This window comes from Eutrema salsugineum, unplaced genomic scaffold, assembly GCF_000478725.1.
Source record: "Eutrema salsugineum unplaced genomic scaffold, Eutsalg1_0 scaffold_3, whole genome shotgun sequence".
Taxonomy (NCBI): Eukaryota; Viridiplantae; Streptophyta; class Magnoliopsida; order Brassicales; family Brassicaceae; genus Eutrema; species Eutrema salsugineum.
Window position 1 is genome coordinate 5,385,975 of NW_006256756.1, and position 24,665 is coordinate 5,410,639.

Here is a 24,665-nt window from a genome sequence, read left to right on the forward strand (position 1 = left end):
ACCATATTCATCCTTCCAGTCTAAGATTTCCTTCCTGTTTTCTCTCTTGACCCATCCATACAGAACCTTAAATGCCAAAAGCTGCTGATTCTTCACGGCAATTGTGCACAGCTGTCTCACACTTAGTCGTCAAATCTTCTGTGGAAGAAGGACAAGCGAACAAGAACTCGCTCAATAAATGTGCATGGCCTAGTTGAGCCACATGATGCAAAGGAGTAATTCCTCCTTTTCCCTTGATGCTCACTAAGCTGCTGTCAATTGCCACAAACTCTCTCACCATTCGAATGTGGTTGTTTTGCAGTGCTAAATGCAACGGGCTGAAACCTGACACGTTCAGCTTGGAAGCAAACGACGCCTTAAGGTTCATCAACTCCATGAAAAAAAGAGTTCGCCCGCGTTCAGCTGCAATATGTAGTGGCGTCTCACAAAAGGGCACTTTATCAAAGTGACCTAGAATGTCTGGATCTTCTGCTATCAACTGATAATCAAGAGAGAAGGAAGAACCAATTTTTTTTTTTTTTTTTTTTCTGAACACTGGTTTTATTAGAATAGTTCAAGGAGATCTTGCAGTTGTTGGGAGGTAATGTTGTGTTTTCTTTCTTCTAATATTCGATATTAGGGACATTATGAAGATTTTGTTTTGGTTAAGAAATGTGAAAAATGCAGGAACATAATCCATGGAAGTGATGGGCCAGAGACAGCAAAAGATGAGAAACCACAAGAACTTGGTTCTTACACCAATAACGCTGAGAAGTGGATCTATGGCGACAACTAAATCTCCTTATCTTTCTTTCATCAAAAAAAAAAAATTTCTACATAGCCAAACAATGAAAACGAGAAACAGTTATTACGGATACAAACACATCCTGGATGATTGGATTATATAATTCTTGTTTGTTTTGTCGAATTGTTGGACCTTTAATATACAAAGATTGAGAAATGACGGATTTTGTTTTTTTTAGTTTAATGTTAAATTATATTTAAAGAAAAAAATAAACGTTTTACAACTTTGATTGAGCTTTTGAGAACTAGAAAGTATTAAGAAACAGTATTTTGAATCGTTCTTGCTGCTTATCGAGTGGAGAACCTCATACCTCATATCACCAGTTCTTTGGATCGAACTTAGCTAGTTTCTAACGTTTTTGTCTATCATCTTGGATAGTCAGTGGCCGTTAAGTCTCTCCATGTCTTCTATGGTTTCTTTCTCTCTGTACCGAATGAATGGATGCTTCGTACGTTTCTTTTTCCTATCAATTACCAAAATGTGCAGATTCTAAATATTTAGCTTGAGTTTTGAGAGACAACCAAAAAAAAAATGGCTAAGTACATGGCTTAGTTTTTTTTTACAACTTTTTACATGAACCCCCTTCATACAAAGATTCGTTCATAGCTAGTAACATTTTACGAAAATTATAGAAAACCTCCATAAATAATAGACACAAAATTCCATGGAAAAACTGGAAACAGAACTGATCAGGAGATAATGGCACATTGTAATGTAAATGTGCATTAATTCAAAGAATAGCCAAACATGGAATAATACTTGAAGATCGTTGATATCATGTAATACATTACTGATAGTCAAGAGAGAAAGAAAGAACTCAAAGTTCTGAATTACTTCAACATATCAACCAAATTAATACACAAAACATATACTGCAAACACCAACATTAAACAAAGCCCGATAAACAATAAAAGATAGTGACGAAGCGATGCATCACATGAGCTGAAGCAGCTCGCCGGGAAGTCCACTCGGTGCCGGCGATATTTATCAACAATGAATGCCATGACAGTAACAAACAACATAATTACTATAATCGATGGGAATCCAAAGGCGAAGACTACCGTTGATATATCTTCGAGTTGGCCATTTGAATGCGGGAGTATAGTACGGTAAGATGCTATCATCGCAGTACTTAAAGCCCCCGTTGAACCATAGATGAACTTCCACAGAGGCAGTCCAATTATGAGAATTATGATCACATATAGAGATGATAAAAAGGCAAAACCGTTGAGGACATTAAAGAATAAGGAAACGTCGAAATCCATAGTCATCTGCCCAGCAACGTGAAAATTCGGATCACTATGATTTGCAGGATTTGAACTTTCCTGCCAAAATCCGCCTGGAGGACTGAGACCAGCCTGGTATGTAGCTGTTGCTATCAGTACAGCCACCACAAGTATTGCATCGTAACGGTTGCTAGTGTTTAGAGACATGTCTCCGGTCATGCTCAAATTGCTCAGACCCAAGAGATTGTTATGTCTCTCAATAAACGTTAGATTTTTGCTCAAATATCCCGCAAGGGTCGTTGTGGAATGACCAAGTAGTCTTTCTTTAGCACTGTGGAGAATTCTTCTTGCTTTGAGGAAACATGGAGATTGGTGACTTTGAAGTATGTCCATCGCGGTTTTGCCATCCAAATTCTTGGCTTTTACTTTAACGGTTTTACGGAGCAACTTCATAACCTATATTGAAGAGAGCAAAGTCCCAGGTCATGAGAGCATAACTATCCATTTAATGGTCAAACAGCACTGTCTGAAACAAAATTTTCGAGGAAAAGGAAAAACTAAATTATTAGAGAGAGACATTTACCTCAGTCTGATTCATTGATGCAGCAATATGGAAGGCTGTGTTACCATCTTCGTCCTTCCAGTCCAAGATTTCCTTCCTGTTCTCTCTCTTGACCCATCCATACAGAACCTTAAATGCCAAAAGCTGCTGGTTCTTCACGGCAATGTGCACAGCTGTCTCACACTTAATCGTCAAATCCTCTATGGAAGAAGGACAAGCAATCAAGAACTTACTCAACAACTCTGCATCGCCAATTCGAGCCACATGATGCAACGGAGTCATCCTTCCTTTTCCCTTGATGCTGATTAAGCTGCTGTCAATTGCCACAAATCCGTTCACCATTCGAATGTGGTTGTTTTGCAGGGCTAAATGCATTGGGCTGAAACCTGCCACGTTTAGCTTCGAAGCAAGCAACGGCTTAAAGGTCATTAATTCCATGGCAAAATGAGTTTGTCCTCTCTCAGCTGCAATGTGTAGTGGCGTCTCACAAAGAGGCACTTTATCAAAGTGACCTAGAAGGTCTGGATCTTCTGCTATCAACTGGTAGAGTCTTTCTATATCCCCATCTTGAGCCGCCTTCTTAAATTTCTCATAGATATTTGCATCATGAGTGCTCGTACCTGAACGTCCACTCAGATTTGCATCTTGAGCTACCATATCTGATACTCTAGTGACATCCACAACAATCGACATAACTTCACTAGTCACCTAGGCTTTTGCTGCTGCACAAACTTTTTTTTATTTGGCTCCTGAAATATTTCTTGGTGATGTAAATCAAATAATGCGTATCAAACATTACAAGTACCGATCAAGCATTTTGTTTAAAACAAATGCAGATCAAATCTAGCAAGTCATCTTATTTGACTGAATAGTGAAAACCATAAAAATGATGCAAATGTAATATTTAAAAAGAATATATATGTCGCTTTTTTATAAGAAGCTATATTATGGATGATGCGTCAACAAGCATAGCTAGTTATTGTAAGCAAATTATATAAAATTATGAAGATGCAAGATAAATATATATAATTTTCTTTATATCTAAAGAATGTTATGTTTACTGATAATGATTGAAGATAGTCAATACGAAATATGTATAAAATATATCTCACTAAATGAACATATTCTTTTCAAATAAAAATTATTACACAAAAAATAAATAGAGATCATACCTTAAACTTACGAGAAATTTGGTTTTGTAGAATTGCTTTTATGGAAGTGAATATTTAGTTACGAAACTCAATATTTTATAAGCAATTAAAAGGTTTAAAAAAAAGATTTGAAGTACAAAAAAAAAGAACCTTATATGCATTAGTGTCCAACACATTACTACTTTTGTGTGCATATCAAACTTTTTAAATTCACTTTATTCAGCATGCATAACACATTTTTTAAAAAGTTTATTCTGCATGCATAACACATTTTTTTTGTTCTGTGTTATCAATCAATTTTACCAAAAAAAAAAGAAAGTCTCCAATCAACTATGATATTCCACATACTTTCCCCGGCAAATTATTCTAAGACATGGCGAATAAAAGTTAATTAGGTCCCACGTCAGAGTGATTGAAAAGTGAAAACCATAAAGTCTTCTGTGCAATACACGAAAACGACAAGAAGCATCATTAAAATTTGAAAAAAACGTTACGCAAACCAGTAAAAAGGATACCTTGTTGAACAACCAACGTTTGTGTCCATACCAAACATATCATTCCATCAGATAATACAAAAGTAAAAGAACAACTAGAATTGGAGTTTATAATGTAATATTCATAAGGAAAACAAGAAAGTATCAGATTTGTTAAGTCCAAACCTGGTAAATCAATACAAAAAAAAAAAAAAAGACAAGATGCACACATGAACTTAAAAAGGGTTGCCTTGTTGTTTGTTGAAATTCATTTTCTAACAGAGCGATGGATGTGTGGAGATTAACATATAAATTATGAACAGTCAAAGATATTGCCCATACCAAACACCAAAGATATGAACAGACTTACAGAAATATGATGTATCACTACATCTACGATTGCTAATATAAACACGTTTTTTCGATCAGAGAATGCAAAAGTAAAAGACCAACAGGAACTAGAGTTTACCTTAATAGAGAGTAGCTTATAAGCTTTTCGGGTCTTACATGAATAATGGCCACTTCTCGATTCACTCGTCTTAGTAAATTGGGTCTATGGCTATTCCACTCGGATAATATGTTGACCTAAGCTTGAAGATAACATTCTAGAAGCTAGTTAGTATTTCCTATTAGGATTAGGAATATGTTTAGAAGTTATCTAAACATAATTAGAAAGTTGTCTAAGAAAAGGAAAGTTGTCTAAGAAAAGGAAAGTTGTTATTCTAATAGGTAAAGAAAATCAGTCACTATATATGTAACATCCCTATCCGAGGCTTCCTAAAAAACCCGGAGAAATAGAGCATGTTAAGGACCCCAGTCCTCTGGTGAGCCTCAGGTTCCCAGGTTCAAAAACGCCCAGATAGCAATCAACAGTATAAACATAACTGATCTACCTGAAAATGAGCAAGGAAGATGGAGGGATGAGTAATTGGGATTACTCAGCCAGGATGGACCTTAAGGAGGCCCACAACACCATCTAACAATCATGGACACAGCAGATAGACTAATCCTAAGTCAAGATAGCAAACAAGGGTAACCCTACAATCAACTACCAAGTAACAAAGAAACCTTAACCCATTAAGGAGAGCATCACCGTCTCATCGACAATGTCACTCCGCCCACCCAATCACCACAGAAAGGGGTCACCCATTCACCACAGAAAGGGATCTCAACAAGTAAAGGTCACTCAGTCGTCCTCAATCACTACAGAAAGGGACACACCCCCAATCACACAGAAAGGGTCACAAGACGGTCACACAGACAGGCCTCCAGCCATACAGGCTCCGGAAGGATCGGCGTACCTTCCGCTCACCATTGGACTAGCCCAATCCAGCCACTAGCCCAGCAAGAAACACCGCCCAATCACCACAGAAGGGGTCGGGGATCTAACAGATCTATATCACACAACCTAGACTATCTCAAACAAGGTAATCCAGATCACACACAATCAATCCATATTTTAGGGTTTCATAGATTAGTTCCAAGTTCAGGTTCAGTCATCAAGGTTCCTCCAACAACCAGCAATCATCAACAATCAATCAACAAGGAACCAGGTTCTAGTAATCTAACCCTAGCACACAGATCTAGTACTTAACCTAAGAAAAGGCTAACTACTATGGACAGGAGTGAAAGAGAGGGTGAAGCACAGGGTCCTCACCTTGGCACAGAAGGGCGAGCAATAGAAGGAGGTGATGGCATAGGAGAAGGATGACGAAGTGGAGATCCACCATCACTGGGTTCGGATTCAAGAGGAGGAGGAGTTAGGGGCGCACACATCTTGCAATGGAGAGGGGGAGGTTCGACTGAAAGGAGAGAGAGGAGAGATTAGGGCAAAGATGAGAAAGAGGAAGAGAGAGAGCGCAGATCTGGACACCCGATACGCGGTTCACGATAACTCTCGTGTCCGATCACGGATCAGGGCGAGACCGGTCTTATTAAGAAGCTTACCTCCGGGGCTTCGATTTGATATATTATACGTCACGTGGAGCTTCACGGATTGCCAGGAAATCGTCTCAGAAGTGAACGGCGGTTTAAGAGAAAAAGTGACGAAAAAGAGAGAAGATGAAGAGACTAGGGTTTTAGAAGTTGATGAGGGATCAGAGGTATTTATATTAGGTTAGATTAGTCTGGTCTGGGCTTAATAGATTAGATTAATGGGCTTGCAGAGAGTTAAAAAGAGATTAAAAAGAGATTAGAATTGGGCTTAATTAGGAATGATGGTTTAATCTAAATAAACCGGAATTGATTTTTAGTAACAACCGACCCGGCGGGTCGGGGTGTTACAATATAAGAGATACCAAAGTTGTTGTATTCCTTATGAGATTTGAGAGAGCTTAAGTTTTGAGTTATTTTCTTAAGCTAATAAAGAGAGTTATTCTTTGTTATTGAGTTCTTTCACAAGTTCGATTTCTATAATTGGTATCAGAGCCTTAAAGGAATCAAACCAAGTCCAGAATTTCGATCACGGAGATTCTGAAATACCAAACTATGGGAGACCTTATCCCTAACCCTAACCCGCGACCAAAAGAACCGAGTATCTCCTCCATACAATGCCTGATGCTTAACTCCACAAATTACACCGTTTGGGGCATCCGTATGAAGAGTTTACTCAAAGTCCACAAAGTCTGGGATATCGTCGAAACAGAAACAGCAGATGCCGAGAAAAACGATGTAGCAACAGCATTAATCTTTCAGTCAATACCTGAGACCCTTGTCCTCCAAGTTGGAGAACTAACTACTGCAAAGAAAGTATGGGAAGCGATTAAAACAAGGCATATGGGAGCAGAGCGAGTTAAGGCTAGATTGCAGACATTGATGTCCGAATTTGATCGGCTGAAGATGAAAGATACCGAAACCATAGATGACTTCAGCAGCAAGCTATCCGAAATTTCTTCTAAATCAGCTGCTTTAGGCAACACACTTGAAGACTCAAAATTGGTGAAGAAATTCCTCAGCAGTCTTCCTTGCAAGAAGTATATCCATATTGTTGCCTCACTTGAACAGGTGATGGACCTCAACACCACGAGCTTTGAGGATATTATTGGGCGTTTAAAGGCATACGAAGAAAGGATCCACGAGGAAGAAGATGCTCAAGAGGATCAGAGTAAACTGATGTATGCAAATACAGATACTCAGTCCCCACATGATTCCAATGGTGAATATAGAAGCAGAGGTCGAGGAAGACACTTCTATGGCAGAGGAAGAGGAAGGGGAAGAAACAATGGGCCAAGAGATATGTCCAAGATAACTTGTTATCGTTGCGACAAAACAGGACACTTCGCTTCGAACTGTCCCGATCGGCTACTCAAATTACAAGAAGCACAAGAGGATGACAACACTGATACACAAGACGCAGAAAAACTGATGATGCACGAAATTGTCTACTTGAATGAAGGAAAAATAGTGCCGAGTACCTACGAAACTAACTCCGAAGAAGACAATATTTGGTACCTTGACAATGGAGCCAGTAACCATATGACATGAGATCGACGTTATTTTGCACATATTGATGATTCGATTACTGGTAAAGTACGGCTTGGTGATGACTCCAGGATCGATATTAAAGGAAAAGGAACAATAGAGTTTACCGACAGAAACGGCGAACCAAGAAAGATGGCTGATGTTTATTACATTCCAAACTTGAAAAGTAATATAATCAGTCTCGGACAAGCTACAGAATCAGGATGCAAAATAAGGATGAAAGGGGAACATCTGTTAATGCATGATCCGGAAGGAAAACTATTAGCCAAAGCCACCAGATCGAGAAATCGGCTATACAAAGTTCAAATGAATTTCAAGAGTGATGAGTGTCTACATTCAACAGTAACAAGCAGTTCGAGCAGGTGGCATGAGAGATTGGGTCATGTAAATTTTGATACAATGAAAACCATGATGCAGAAGGAGCTAGTGTCAGGGATTCCAAACATACCCATCGAAAAGAAAGTCTGCGGATCATGTCTTCTTGGAAAACAAACGAGACACGTGTTTCCCCAAGCCACCTTGTTCCGAGCAAAGAAGAAACTTGAATTGGTTCATGGAGATTTGTGTGGCCCTATAACACCATCAACAGCTGCAGGAAACAGATACGTCTTTGTCCTTATTGATGACTATTCCAGGTATATGTGGACAATACTACTAAAGAGAAGAGTGACGCTTTCGAAAGATTCAAAAGATTCAAAGCTTTGGTGGAACAAGACTCAGATGCGAAGATTCAAACCTTCCGAACAGACAGAGCAGGAGAGTTTGTATCATTCGAATTCAACACCTTCTGCAACAATTCAGGGATAAAGCGTCATCTTACAGCTCCATATACGCCTCAACAGAACGGCATTGTTGAAAGGTGGAATCGAACGTTAATGGAGATGACAAGAAGCATTCTGAAACATAAATTGGTTCCGAATTACTTATGGGGTGAAGCTGTAAGGCATTCTATGTATCTCCTGAACAGAATTTCCACAAGGGCTCTAAAGGATAAAACTCCATACGAGATGTTTCACGGAAGAAAACCCAACATAGGCCATCTTCGAACCTTTGGATGTATCGGGTATGAAAAGTTAGAAGCATCACATCTAAAGAAATTGGATGACAAGTCGAGAATATTGGTTCATCTGGGAACAGAACCAGGGTCAAAATCATACCGTTTGATGGATCCAAAGACGAGAAAGGTGGTGGTGAGTAGAGATGTGGTTTTCGACGAAGAAAGAGGATGGAACTGGAATCAAGATACCTCGGAAGTGAATAAAGCTGGGAGTTTCAAAATCAGCCTTGGGGTCTTTGGGAATCATGGGATTCAGGATTCAGAAAGTGAGACTACTGAAACAGAGCTCGACGGAACAGAGCTCGACAAAATAGAGCATGGCGAAATTATCGAGTATGGTGACGAAGAGGAAGAAAGCATACACGATAATGAGGAAATCGAGACAAGAAATAACGAAGTTCAACCTGCATTAAGAAGATCACAACGTCCTAGAGTTAAACCGAAATATCTCGACGACTTTGTGATGCTCTGCGAAGAAGAAGCCGAGATGCTGCTATTAAGTTTAAACGACGAGCCGAGAAACTTTAATGAAGCAAAGGAGTCAAAGGAATGGATCAGTGCGTGTGAGGATGAGATGCGATCGATCACAAGAAATTGCACATGGGATCTTACAGACTTACCTCAAGGAGCAAAACCGATTGGGTTGAAATGGGTATTCAAGGTTAAAAGAAACTCTGACGGAAGCATTAATAAATACAAAGCTCGTCTCGTTGCTAAAGGTTATGTACAGAGGTATGGGATCGATTTTGACGAAGTATTCGCGCCTGTAGCACGGATTGAGACAATAAGACTCCTTATCAACCTCGCAGCATCACATGGTTGGCAAATACACCATTTAGACGTCAAAACTGCGTTTCTCCACGGAGAATTAAAAGAAACCGTGTATATCACACAACCAGAAGGCTTCGAAGTAAAGGAGAGAGAAGATAAGGTATACAAGCTCAATAAAGCCTTATATGGGTTAAGGCAAGCACCAAGAGCCTGGAATCATAAGCTGAATCAAATCCTTAAAGAACCGCAGTTTGTTAAATGCTCTAAAGAACCCTTGGTTTACAGAAGATTAGTGAGTGGAGATCTTCTTCTGGTTGCAGTTTACGTAGACGATTTTTTTATTACAGGAACAAACACGGAACACATCTACAAGTTTAAGAAACAAATGGCGTCCAAATTCGAGATGAGCGACCTTGGTAAATTAACATATTACCTTTGGATAGAGGTCTTACAACATGAAGAAGGGATAACCCTAAGTCAAAAACGCTATGCACTAAAGATTCTAGAAGATGCAGGAATGCGAAACTGCAATATGGCTCATACACCGATGGATCCAGGACTTAAGTTTTCTAGATCGGAGGAAGAGAAGGACATTGATGCCACGAGTTATCGGAAGAATGTAGGATGTCTCCGTTACCTGCTTCATACAAGGCCCGACTTAGCCTATTGTGTAGGCGTTTTAAGCAAGTATATGCAAAGGCCTAAAGATTCCCATGGAGCAGCAATGAAGCATTGTTTGAGATATTTGCAGGGAACGACTACTTATGGCTTAACATTCAAGCGATCAAAGGCAGAAGTACCAAAAGCTCACAGGTTTCAGCGAAAGCAGCTATAGCGTAGATCCTGATGATGGCAAGAGCATAACAGGTCACATTTTCTATCTTGGAGAAAGCCCTATTTCTTGGTGTTCACAGAAGCAAGAGATTCTAGCTCTATCATCGTGTGAGGCTGAGTTTATGGCGGGAACCGAAGCTGCAAGGCAGGCAATATGGCTGCGAGATTTGCTCAGTGAGATCACCGGTTCATCAAGTCAGAAAGTTGTCATTCGGATTGACAACCAGTCTGCGATAGCACTCACAAGGAATCCAGTGTTTCATAGCAGAAGTAAACACATTCACACAAGGTATCATTTTATAAGGGAGTGCGTTGAGAACGGTCAAGTGGAAGTTGAGCATGTTCCGGGTAATGAGCAAAAGGCAGACATATTGACCAAGGCACTAAGAAGGATCAAATTTAAAGAGATGAGGGATCTCATAGGAGTTCAAAGTGTGATAGATGATGATTTCAAGCTTAGAGGGGAGAATGTTGACTTAAGCTTGAAGATAACATTCTAGAAGCTAGTTAGTATTTTCTATTAGGATTAGGAATATGTTTAGGAGTTATCTAAACATAATTAGAAAGTTGTCTAAGAAAAGGAAAGTTGTTATTCTAATAGGAAAAGGAAATCAGTCACTATATAAGAGATACCAAAGTTGTGGTAGTCCTTATGAGATTTGAGAGAGCTTAAGTTTTGAGTTATTTTCTTAAGCTAATAAAGAGAGTTATTCTTTGTTATTGAGTTCTTTCACAAGTTCAATTTCTATATAATACTTCTCAAGGATATTTCCAAGCAGTATACTTGCATTAGCCGTATTTATCAAAAACTTGTGAGTTTAGACAAAAGTAACACAACGCATGGATTACAGTCTGATTCCAAATGTCTCCCGTTATGATTCCAAAACATGCTTCTCACTCTTAAATCTCACACCCTTAAGAACACAAATTTTGACCGAAGAAACAGAGAATGTAACAGAGATAGACGCAGAAATAGAGACAAAAGAAACAGAGTAATGCGAGAGGAAGAAGAAGAAAGAAGAAGTTTGACAAAGATCTTTAACGTCTTGGCTTGAAGAATCAGAGAGTACAAATTACAAAGAGAGTAATCAAAGAACAATGAATCACTCTCTCTTTCTCTCTCTCTCTCTCTTGGATCTCACCCACTCTTCCTCTAACCAACTCATAACAAATTCCCGGTACAATTTGAGATAACTAAACCGGAACCAATTAATCATGCCTTATGGCTGAATCTTTGTACCAATGAGCCTAACCAAACTGGTTCAACTGAATAACTAATGTTAACTGTCAATATTCCATAACCAAACACGGAATAATACTTGAAGATTATAGATTCCATAAAATACTTGATAATCAAGAGAGAAAGGTGAACCCAAAGTTCTAAATTAGCTGAACATCAAACCAAAAAATAACAAAAGACACTTACTACAAACACCAACATAAAACAAAGCCAAATAAATAATAAAAGATAGTGACGACGCGATGCCTCAGATGAGCTGAAGCAGCTCGCTGGGAAGTCCACTCGGTGCCGGCAACGTTTATCAACAAAGAATGCCATGAAAGTAGCAAACAGCATCGCTCCTATAATCACTGGGAATCCATATACGTATACGCCTCTTGATATAACTCTTCGTTATCTGGATTTGGGAATATACTGTAGTATGAAAATAACATAGCGACACCTAAAGCGGCCGTTGAACCATAGATGAACTTCCACATGGGGAGTCCAACTATGAGGATAAGGATCACATATAGAGATGATAAGAAGGCGAACCCATTGAGGGCAAGAAAAGATAAGGCTAAGTAGAAATCCATAGTCATCTCCCCAGCAAAGTTACTATTCTCATCTTTAAAATTTGAGGAATCATCCTGATAAAATCCGCCGGGAGGACTGAGACCAGCCTGGTATGTAGCTGTTGCTATCAGTACAGCCACAACAAGTATTGCATCGTGGCGGTTGCCAGTGGCGGAGCCACTTACGTTGAGTCGGGGGCGTTCGCCCCCAATAAATTTAAAAAAACTAGTGTACTTTATTAAAAGAGGTTTTTACTAAAAATAATCTAAAACTTGATTTTGAATGCAAAAGTAGACCCCTGATATAACATTTGACAAAAATAACCTAAAGGGATAGTGAAAAGACCATTTAATCATGTATGACCAAACAAAAAATGGATGTCCTAATTACCGTTTAAACCCTGACGAAGTCTACTAAAGACAGACAGAAATCTACTAGTAGACTTCTTACAAAAGATATGAAGTCTACTATATAATTAAATCAAAAAATTTAATTTTAAAATTCTTTAAAAAATATTTTAGTATTAAAATTACATTCATAAATTAGGTAATTGTAAGCCAAATGTATATAAATTACTTTTTTACATTCATAAGTTTAAATTTATGGTTTTGAATAATGTTTGCCAAATATTTGATTTATGGCTTAGAAGTAGTAGACTTCATCTTGAAGTCTACAAAACCGAATAAATATTTATCTTAACCAAAAAAATCAAAAATAATTACTTAACCAATACATAAACCAAAATTGAACCAACAATTCTGAACCAAAAATTATTCATTTAACCAAATTGTACCTCCCTATATAAAGGAAGCCCACATTTTGTAACCCTAATTTTGTAAAAATGAAAACTCAAACCTCTCTCTCTAAAACGGCGCTTCCCCTCTGTTTCAGATTCAACGAGAACATCGATTTTTTTAGATCTGCTTGCGAACGAGCTGTACACGAGGTCTTTTTCTCTGCTGTTTCAGGTTAGAAATCTCTCTTAAGATTATACTCTGCTTTTTGTTTTTAGGGAAAAGTTTGTTTGATCTTCACTGTAGGTGACCTCAACATAGTGAGCAACAAAAGAGGTCCACCGTCGACTTCCTCACCGCTGTGCAGCTTTGTCTGGGTATGGCTTTGATGTCTGGTTCAAATTGTTAGCTTTTTCAAGTTTCTTCTTTTTACTTATTAGCTGATGTTTTGTCCAGAAATTTTGGTTTTATTTAATTGGGATCCACTTTGTATTTTTTTTTTTATTCATAATGTACTAAGATCTGAGTGTCAGAACTAATTTGATTTAGTTTAGTAATCAGATCTGTGGTTATGTGTTTCTCGGAAACCTCCTCTTCCTCTTCTTTATTAGATTTGTTACTTGGGGTTGATGTTTAATTTTTACTCCTTTCATTTGCAGTATCTCACAAATCTCAACAATTCATCACTGTCATCTCCGAAAGCAGACTTCTTGAGTTGATTTCGAAAGAAGACTTCTTAAGTTGACTTCTTTCATTTGCAGTATCTCACAAATCTCAAAAATTCGTCACCGTCATCTCCATTTTCTCCACCATCGACATCAGAGACGGGTAGGGAGTTTTGTCCTAACAGGCCCAAGTGCCCAACACATAAGCTCATTTACAAATACAGAACCCAATAAGTAAATAATTGATCTTCTTGTTTGCTCATGATCTCTTTTTGTGTAATGATTATCAATTTTATCTGTAATGGTCATTAATTGTAATAATCATCAACTGTAGTAGTCTTTTAATTGTCATCAACCATTATTTTTATGTATCTTTATCAAATATGTAACATAATCAAATTATTCTATATGGACAAAATATAATGGTTGGTGCAAAGGAAAGTTCCATAAACTAATTCTAAATAAATTTTTTAAGTGACTGATTTTGCACCAGTTTTAAAACCACAAAATAGAAGAAGAATGGATTGGTGTTACATGTTTATTCAATGTCACAATTTTTTTGAAGTAACTGAATGTTGCATCAGTTTTAAAATCACAAAGTATGTCAAATCCAAAAAAAATAAAAAATAAAAAACAGAAGAATGGGGTGGGTGTTATTAACAAAAGAACTTATAAATGACTCTACAATCTTTTAGAATTTTTGAAGATTTATTTTTATGGAGTTGATTATTTTCTGTAATAAAACACAAAAAACCATATTAGCAAACGAAATTACAAACTACATTATTGCAAAAATGTAAGTAACAAATTTTCTATATAGGAGACTTCGTCTGGAGACTTCATCTGTAGACTGGAGATGAAGTCTATTCTTCCAAGCTAACTAGCTATTAAATCAACAAATTCGATTCCACAATAAATATTAACTTAAAACAAATGAAACTCATTGAGTAATTAGACCAATTGGTAACACACATTCCAAAACCTAAAAATACAAAAAAAATTTATATATATTCTCTAATTTTGTTTTTAAAATAATGATACCGAACAGACTTCGTGTGCAGACTTCATCGTAGACTGCTGGAGAAGTCTACTTTAATAAGCTAACTAGCTTAAAAATTAAAACAATCTGATTCCCCAATAAATATCGACTTAAATGAAATGAAAATCATTGAGTAGTTCAAACACTTGCTAACAAGCATTTCAAAACCAAAAATATGAAAAAATACTTTATAAATTTGCTTAAAACGCATTTTAAAAAAAAATACAATAAGTAGACTTCTACAACAGACTTCAAACGTAGACTGGAGGAGAAGTCTACTTTTTTCTATCGAAGTCTGCGAAAGAAGTCTACTTAAAAACAGGTTATTTTTGCAATTGACCAAATCGTTGACTTTTCCGTCAGTAGACTTCAAAAGTAGACTTCCGACCAAAAATGTTACTTTAGCATTTGACCGAGCCATTGACTAACAAAGTAGAATTCTATAGTAGACTTTAAGTAAGAGTAGACTTCTCTGACAATCTACTTTTGAAGTCTACTTTTTCAATAGAAGTCTACAGAAAAATTTAGGTTATTTTTACAATTGACTGTCTTTAGTAGACTTCACAGGGAAGTCTACTAAAAAAAAGATTCCTTCTAATTTTGACCGGAAAACAGAAGTAGACTTCCGCAAGAAGTCTACCGTTTTTAGACTTCTTTCTGAAGTCTACTGCAGTTTTCCAGAGTTTTCTGTATTTTTTATTTTTTAAAAAAACTTTAGTCAAACACTAAAATGACCTATACGTTTTTGGTCAAACTACAAAAACAAAAGTAACTTAAAAGTAGACTTCTTGTGCAGACTTAAACTGTAGACTTTAGAAAGAAGTCTATATTAAAAAGTCAAAATATAGTCAACTACAAAAATAACCTTTTTCTTTCGTAGACTTCTGAAGCCTTCAAACGAAGTCTACTAGGCTTTTTTTTTTGTTTTCAAATGATATCGAGTAGACTGCTTGTGAAGTTTAATGAAATCTACATTTAAAAAGTCAATTGCAAAAATAACCTTATGTTGACTAGTAGACTTCATTTTGAAGTCTACTTTCGCGATACAGATATAGATGTTACCAAAATTGAAGTGTACCATTACCTATATCGGTTTTGAGATTGTTTTTAGGTCTCTCATACACCCAAAACTCTGAATTTGACCAAAAGAAAACAACCCAGGTCTTGATTAAGCTGAAATCACCAAAAATGCATAATCTTTGACATTGTAACTCAGTCCAGAAGTTTTAGAAAAGAAATTAGGAAATAATATGTAAGGTTGTGAGTGTATGAGCTCTCATATTAACTTATTACAGCTTTAAAATTAGTTGAGAAGCATTTATTCTATTTTTTGGGTTGTTCATGGTGGTTGAAGGTATTGAAGAAGATGGCATTATTGTAATAAAAAGGGTTTTAGGAGGTCTAAGGAGACTTTAGCCAATATTTAAAAGAAAACAAAATAATGGGTTTATAATGACATTTTCGTTAATATCTTGAGTGAGAAGGATAAAATTGTGACAAAATGGCAAAAGTTGGAGAGAGAAAAAAAAGAGGTTAGTTTGGTGTTTGACTTTAAAATTCAGGTTATATCTGAAACTCTCTGTTATTAAACACTAGTGTTAATGCTCCCACTCATAAATCAAATATGTTTCTATATGTCCCCAATGAAAAAAAATTTTGGCTCCAGTAATGCTCAAATTGGTCAACCCCAAGAGATTGTTACGTCTCTCAATAAACGTTAGATTTTTACTCAAATATCCCGCAAGAGTCGTTGTGGAACGACCAAGTAGTCTTTCTTTAGCATTTTGGAGAAGTCTCCTTGCTTTGGGGAAACAAGGAGATTGGTGAGTTTGGAGTATATCAATGGCGGTTTTGCCATCCAAGTTCTTGGCTTTTACTTTAACGGTTTTACGCAGCAACTTCATAACCTGCAAAAATCCAGCACACCTCCAGCTAAATTCTAGGTTGAAAAATGAGACAGAAAACATATATATAATAAGGCCATGGGATAACCTCCCACTTATTGCGACAGAGACCCATGTACTTTTGCAATAACTATATTGAAGAGAGAAAAGTCCCAGGTCATGAGAGCATAACTATCCATTTTAATGGTCAAACAGAACTATCTGAACAAGAATTTTGAGGGAAGGTAGAAACTAAATGACAAGAGAGACATTTACCTCAGTTTGATTCATTGATGCAGCAATATGGAAGACTGTATTACCATCTTCATCCTTCCATTCCAAGATTTCCTTCTTGTTTAATCTCTTGAACCATCCATATAGAACCTTAAATGCCGGAAGCTGCTGGTTCTTCACGGCAATGTGCACAGCTGTCTCACACTTAACCGTCAAATCTTCTACGGAATAAGGACAGGCAATCAAGAACTTACTCAACAACTCTGCATCGCCAATTCGAGCCACATGATGCAACGGAGTAATCCTTCCTTTTCCCTTGATGCTGATTAAGCTGCTGTCAATTGCCACAAATCCTCTCACTATTCGAATGTGGTTGTTTTGCAGGGCTAAATGCATTGGGCTGAAACCTGACACGTTCAGCTTCGAAGCGAACGTTGGCTTAAGGGTCATTAACTCCATGGCAAAATGAGTGTGCCCTCTTTTGGCTGCAATGTGTAGTGGCGTCTCACAAAAAGGCACTTTATCGAAGAGACCTAGAATGTCTGGATCTTCTGCTATCAACTTGTAGAGTTTTTCTACACTCCCATCTTGAGCTGCCTTCTGCAATTTCTCATAGATATATGCATCATGAGTGCTCGTACCTGAACGTCCACTCAGATTTGCATCTTGAGCTACCATATCTGATACTCTAGTGACATCCACAACAATCGACATAACTTTACTAGTCACCTAGGCTTCTGCTGCCTCCTCAAACTTTTTTTATTGGCTCCTGAAACAGTTGTCAAATCAAATAATACGTATCAGTCATAACAACTACCGATCAAGCATATTATTTAAAACAAATGCAGATCAAACAAATCTAGCGAGTTATCTTATTAGACTGAATGGTGGAAAACATATAAATGTTGCAAATGTAATATTTCAGAAGAATGTATATGTTGCTCTTTTTTATGAAGCTATATTATGGATGATGTCTGAACATGCATAACTAACTAGTTATTGTAAGCAAGTTCTATATAATTATGAAGATGCAAAATAAATATATATATAATAATTTTCTATAGATTTATGTTATGTATATTTATAATAATTGAGGATAATCAATACAAAATATGTATAATATATATATACACATTGCAGCCACCACAAGTATTGCATCGTAGCGGTTGCTAGTGTTTAAAGACATGTCTCCGGTCATGCTCAAATTGCTCAGCCCCAAGAGATTGTTACGTCTCAATAAACGTTAGGTTTTTGCTCAAATATCCCGCAAGAGTCGTAGTAGAACGACCAAGTAGCCTTTCTTTAGCACTGTGGAGAAGTTTGCTTGCTTTGGGGAAACAAGAAGATTGGTGAGTTTGAAGTATGTCAATCGCTGTTTTGCCATCCTAAGTTCTTGGCTTTTACTTTAGCGGTTTTACGCAGCAACTTCATGACCTGCAAATGTCGAGCATACGCATAGTTCTTAAGATAAAGAATCCCACATTGATAACTGATAAGAATATATGCTAAGTTCAAGGGGTATCCTCCCACTTATAAACACAGAAAACCATGTACTTTTACAAAACTATTTATCATGAGAGCATATATCTATTTTAATGGACAACCAGCAATGTTCTAAACAAGAATTTTGAGGAAAAAGGAGAAATAAGAGATAAGAGAGACATGTATAATATATATATACACATTGCAGCCACCACAAGTATTGCATCGTTGCGCTTGCTAGTGTTTAGAGACCTGTCTCCAGTCATGCTCAAATTGCTCAGCCCCAAGAGATTGTTACGTTTCTCAATAAACGTTAGCTTTTTGCTCAAATATTCCGCAAGAGTAGTTGTGGAACGACCAAGTAGCCTTTCTTTAGCGTTGTGGAAAAGTCTGCTTGCTTTGGGGAAACAAGGAGATTGGTGAGTTTGAAATATGTCCATCGCTGTTTTGCCATCCAATTTCTTCGCTTTTACTTTAACAGTTTTACGCAGCAACTTCATGACCTGCAAAAGTTGAGCACACGCATTGTTCTTAAGATATAGAATCCCACATTCATAACTGATAAAAATGTATACTAAGGTCAAGGGATATCCTCCCACTTATAAACACAGAAAACCATGTACGTTTACGAAATATATATTAAATATCATGAGAGCATATCTATCTACTTTAATGGACAAACAGCAATGTTCTGAACAAAAATATTGAGGAAAAAGGAGAAATAAGAGATAAGAGAGACATGTACCTCAGTCTGATTCATCAATGCAGCAATGTGGAAGACTGTGTTACCATCTTCATCCTTCCAGTCCAAGATTTCCTCTTTCTTTACACGCTTGACCCATCCCAATAAAACCTTGAATGCCATAAGCTGGTCGTTCTTCACAGCAATGTGCACAGCTGTCTCACACTTAGTCGTCAAATCTTCTATGGAATAAGGACAAGCGAACAAGAACTCGCTCAACAACTCTGCATCACCTATTCGAGCCACATGATGCAAAGGAGTAATCCTTCCTCTTCCCTTGATGCTCTTCAATTGCCACAAAACCTCTCACCACTAGATTGTGGTTGTTTTGCAGGGCTAAATGCATTGGGCTGAAACCTGACATGTTTAGCTTTGATGCAAGCGACGGTTTAAGGGTCATTAACTCCATGGCAAAATGAGCTTTCCCCTTTTCAGTGCAATGTGTAGCGGCGTCTCACAAAAAGGCATTATATCAAAGTGAGCTAGAATGCTTGGTTCTTCCGCTATTAACTTGTAGAGTATTTCAATATCCCCATCTTGAGCCGCCTTCTTCAATGTATCATAGATGTTTTCATCTTGAGTGCTCGTACTCGAACTCCCACTCAGATTTGTGGCTACAATATCTGATACTCTATCGACATTCACAACAATCGACATAACTTCACTGGTCACCAAGGCTTCTGCTACCTCCACAGTTCTTTATTTAATTTTGGCTCCTGGAACACAGTCTCCAATCAACTACCTCGTATATATGAGACATTGATTATTATAACTTAGATCACTCATTTTCCACATGGCATTTTAAAATGAATGATCGAGACATCGCAAATGAAATTTAGGTTGGTTCCACATCGAATGGTTGCCAGACAATATATTAACACTATTTGCCAGACATCGCAAATGAAATTTAATGTCTTTTGTCTCTCTGATGACAAATCTTGCAAGTACAACACTATTTGCCAGCCAAGATATTAACACTAGAAACTAAATACTACAAATGAAATTAAGAAGGCAAAAAAACTGATAATTATGAATAGTTTTATCAAACATGGAAAACAATAAAAAAAAAAATTGGAAAATTTTATTTTTTTAACACACATAAAATTTCTTTTTTTGTGCAATAATAAATATTCAAAATTTAAACCTGGTAAAATACAAGAAAACAACAAGATGCACCATTGAAAGTAACACATGAACGTTACACAAATGATTATAACAGAGCAAAAATTATGAACAGCCAACTTTTGTGTCCATATAAAAGAAACGAACAGTCGTATGGTATATCACTTACGATTGCTAGCATATGAATATATCTTCCCATCAGCGATTGCAAAAGTAAAAGCCCACCACTAACCTCTCCGGGACATTTCATGGCGAAATGATTGTGCCTCTTTTTGCCTGCAATGGATAGAGCTGCCTCACAAAACAGGACTTAATCAAAATGACCTATGTTTGAATCTTCTGCTATACTCGTAGAGTTCCAAGATGGAGATATAGAAAGATTCTACGAGTTGATAGCAGAAGATCAAAACATTCTAGGTGATTTTGATCTTGAACTCACACTCAGATTTTTCATCTTGACATCAATACCAATCGACAAAACTTCACTAGTGATCTTGGCTTCTACTACCTCTACATTTTTTCTTTCTTTCGTGGCTCCTGCAACACATGCTGAAATACAAAACACAACGTCTCCAACCATCTATCTTGCATATGAAAGGCTGTAAAATCAGTACGACCATCTCTTCTAGGCAACAATATGGCAACTAAATATAGATTAATGGCGTTTCAGAATGAGTGATCGAGATATCGCAAATTAAATTTAGTTAGGTTCCACATCAGAATGGTAGAAACCCATCAAGTCTTTTGTCACTCTGATGTCAAATTACAACACTATTGCCAAACAAGATATCCCCACTAGATACCAAACAGTACAAAAGAAATTAAGAAGGCCAACGTACAAAACTGATGATCAATTGTGAATTAGGCCAACATTACAAAAGTGATAATTGTGAATTAGGCCAACGTACAAAACGATCATAATGAATTAGGCCAACGTACAAAACTGATCATTGTGAAATTTCAAGAAGAAACCAAATAGTACCAAAGAAATTAAGAAGGCCAACGTACAAAACTGATGATTGTGAATTAGGCCAACGTACAATAGTGATCATTGTGAATTAGGCCAACGTACAAAACTGGTCATAATGAATTAGGCCAACGTACAAAACTGATCATTGTGAAATTTCAAGAAGAAACCAAATCGTACAAAACTGATAATTATGAATTTTATTCTCTAACAGCGCTATGAAGGTGTGCAGATGAACACATAAAATATGAACAGCCAACATTTGTGTCCATACCAAACAACAAAGAAATGAACAGTAATATGAAATATGATATATCATATGTTCATATACTATTGCTTGCTGATATGAACACATCTTTCCATCAGAGAAGGCAAAAAAAAAAGTCAAAGACCAACAGGAACTTGATTTCATAATGTAATATTCAGAAGAAAATTTAAGAATTGTTAAGCTCCAAAACAACAATCCTAACATATACCAATATACCTGGAACTACAAAGATCTTGAGCTCATAACTAGGACTGCAATGATAAACGTAAATGGAAATAATAGAAACTAAACGATCAGAGATGTAACTAACACAACAATGAAAATGGAGAAGTTGTCACAGTACTAATGAAAACTCCAATTACTCTTAAGAAAGAGCTACTACTTACTAGCTGCTACAAGTCATGAGTCTTCACCTTAATAGAGAGTAGCTATGTCCATTTTCAGTTCTAATGCTTATAAGCTTTTCTGGGTCTTGCATGAATAATGGCTCTTTCTCTCTTCACGGGTCCATGAATAAGGCAGTTCCTGTTGGGAATCAATCCAAAGTCTCACATCCGAAGTTTAGACCAATATGGTACTATAAGTAATGTCCAACTCCAACTAGTATGAGGTCTTTTGGGAAGGAGCCCAAAACAAATCCGTGCAGGCTTTGCCAGTTAGGCCCAAAGCGGACAATATCATACTAATTGAGGGAGATGGACATGGGCTTGGAAAAGCCCAATAAATGGTATCAGAGCCCAGGTTAAAAAAAATGGATCTGGAGAAGTTGGATTGGACTGAATGTTCGGTGTAGGAGAGAAACCCTCAAGATGACCTTGCGATTAAGAAGTACAAGATGGTACTAAGTATCGCTCTAGGTTAGAGATCAAGAGTTATAGGGTCTTTGGCTTGAGGGGGAGATTGTTGGGAATCAATCCAAAGTCCCACATCGGAAGTTTAGACTAATATGGTCTAGTATATAAGTAATGTCCAACTCTAATTAGTATGAGGCCTTTTGGGAAGGAACCCAAAACAAATCCGTGCGGGCTTTGCCAGTTAGGCCCAAAGCGGACAATATCATACTAATTGGGGGAGTTGGACATGGGCTTGGAAAAGCCCAATAGTTCCACTCGGATAAGACCTCTCTGGGACATTTCATCGAACACTATACTTGCACGGGCCAATGGCCATGTGACATAGAACAATAGATTCCAGTCTTAAATGTCTCCCGTTATAATCGGCTCTTATGATCTGCATAGGAATTCAGAGCCGTTCCCAGAGATACGAAGCTCGTAAGCGAACTTTTAAAAAGGCCCTCATCGTATCAAATCCATATAAAATTAATCCAAATCGTATTAAATAAATAATAACTATGATCGTCTCAATCCTTATAAAACCAATAATAAAAACATAATCCAAAAAAAACAGGATAACAAAACTTAAAACATAATTTTTCTTCCCTTCTTTGTAACGAACTCATTGACCAAGTTTTTAAAGTCAACACTTTTAACCAACTCCCTTTCGATAGACAAGATAGCCAAGCCACTCAACCTCTCCTGTGACATACTCGAACGAAGATACGACTTTATCAACTTCAACTTTGAAAAACTTCTTTCAGCAGATGCAACTGAAACTGGAACCGTCAATAATATTCGATAAGCGATCCATGCGTTTGGATACATATGATCAACATTCTTCAGAAAGTCTAAGATTTGAATGGGCCTCTTAGTAAAACCTGGTAAAGCTTCTCTTAACATTTTTAATTCATAAAAGACATCATTAGCAACAACATCTGAATGCTTCCCATGTGTTAGATGATCTTCAAGTTTGGTACAAGAAGCCATCAAAGTATCATCACTCGCTGACCGCAATTTCGAGACATCAAACAAAAAGCCAAATATTTCTTCATACCTCTGAAATTGTTCAAATCTCGTCTTAAGGGAATAAAGTGCTTGATCCATAATCTGGATGAAATAGTCAATTCTAAAGCTCTCCTCTGGTGATAATACCACATTTTCTTTGTCTATCTGAGACTTATCACCATAATGTTGTTTTCTTCTAATGATCCATTTTGATTTTCTTGGAAATACAGCCTCAATCTCCATAGAATTTGCAATCTTTGTAGCTTCCAACTTTGCTTGCTCAAAACCTGAATTTCTGTACTTTTCAAAATAAGAAACCAGCCCCTTCTGTTGTGAGAGAGCAATATCAATATACATGTCTTCTGACTGCAAAATCTTACTGATAATTTTCACAGCAAAAAGAAGATTATACCAAATGACCATGGAAACTAAGAATTCAAAACTTCCAATTCTATGTGTTTCACTTGTTGCAAGACACTCAGCATCGCTCTGCTCTTGCGGATCATCACTATTCTCAGCAATGTACACTAAAACCTCCAAGTTTAGGAGTTTGAAATCGTATTGCTTTAACACTTTCAACATGACTTTCCCATCGAGTCTGAGACAAAGGCTTGAGTGTTAGGCCTCCCACCCTATCTTCTAATATTTTTCACCGCTTATTAAAAGCTGCAAAGAAGCACTAAGTTCATTGAATGATTCCAAAAAACGAAATTGCCTTTGAAGAAGTGCTTGCCATATCACAAAGAGCAATATTAAGACTGTGACAACCACAAGGTGTATAAAAGGCCCTTGGATTAATCTCAAGTAATCTTTTTTGCACTCCTTTGTGTTTTCCCTTCATATTAGAGCCATTATCGTAGCCTTGCCCCCTCACATCATCGACTTTCAAATCCAAAGCAACCAACACATCTTGAAGTTCAGAAAAAAGCCCTTCTCCAGTAGTATCATAAACTTTCAAGAATGTTAGGAAGAATTCTTCGACCTTAGGTGAACTGGCTGAAACATCTACACACCGAATGACAACAGTCATTTGTTCATGATGGCTAATATCTGGAGTACAATCAAGAATGACAGAAAAAAACTTTGCACCCTGGATTTTCTTGATAATCGTTGCTTTAATCTCATTAGATAACAAAGTAATCAACTCATTTTGAATTTTGTTGCTCAGATAATGATAACGAGTTTCACCTTCTTTAAACCTTCTAAGATGCTCAATCATCACAGGATCAAAATCAGCAAGCATCTCGATAAAACTTAAAAAGGTCCCATGGCCATCTTCTCCAATCTTTTCATTGCTTCCACGAAATGCTAGATTTTGTTTAGCAAGTGTCTTGACAACAGAAATTATTCTAAGTAATACTTGCCTCCAATGAACTCTCTCTTTATTCATTTCATCTTGAGCATACTTATCAATGGTCTGATTTTTCTGTAGCCGATGTTCTAATTCCATCTATTGTTTCATGCATACAATGTGTTCCCGACCAGATTCATGCTCTTTAAGCCTTTTCAAAATATTTCTCCAATCGCTGAATCCTGTAGATGCCAATTGACCATT

The 24,665-nt window shown here is 37.1% G+C and overlaps 3 protein-coding genes and 1 pseudogene across 3 annotated transcripts; all 4 read right to left on the minus strand.

Moving 5' to 3' along the window:
* Positions 1 to 1,614: 1,614 nt before the first annotated feature.
* On the minus strand, positions 1,615 to 3,265 carry LOC18014952 (ankyrin repeat-containing protein BDA1). The gene is made up of 3 exons (XM_024154499.1): positions 2,594 to 3,265; positions 1,722 to 2,466; positions 1,615 to 1,655 (listed from the first exon to the last, which is right to left on the minus strand). The coding sequence occupies exons 1-3, from the start codon at positions 3,263 to 3,265 to the stop codon at positions 1,615 to 1,617; spliced, it is 1,458 nt and encodes a 485-aa protein (XP_024010267.1).
* Positions 3,266 to 11,925: 8,660 nt separating this feature from the next.
* LOC112085239 lies at positions 11,926 to 18,982 on the minus strand. Its single transcript, XM_024154422.1, has 3 exons — positions 18,916 to 18,982; positions 18,409 to 18,673; positions 11,926 to 12,299 (listed from the first exon to the last, which is right to left on the minus strand). The coding sequence occupies exons 1-3, from the start codon at positions 18,928 to 18,930 to the stop codon at positions 11,926 to 11,928; spliced, it is 654 nt and encodes a 217-aa protein (XP_024010190.1). The 5' UTR covers positions 18,931 to 18,982.
* A 3,772-nt stretch (positions 18,983 to 22,754) lies between these two features.
* LOC112085296 lies at positions 22,755 to 23,209 on the minus strand (annotated as a pseudogene).
* A 62-nt stretch (positions 23,210 to 23,271) lies between these two features.
* LOC112085297 lies at positions 23,272 to 24,560 on the minus strand. The gene is made up of 4 exons (XM_024154500.1): positions 24,200 to 24,560; positions 23,972 to 24,061; positions 23,691 to 23,746; positions 23,272 to 23,427 (listed from the first exon to the last, which is right to left on the minus strand). Exons 1-4 carry the CDS (start codon positions 24,558 to 24,560, stop codon positions 23,272 to 23,274), a joined length of 663 nt encoding a protein of 220 aa, XP_024010268.1.
* Between the last annotated feature and the right edge of the window lie 105 nt (positions 24,561 to 24,665).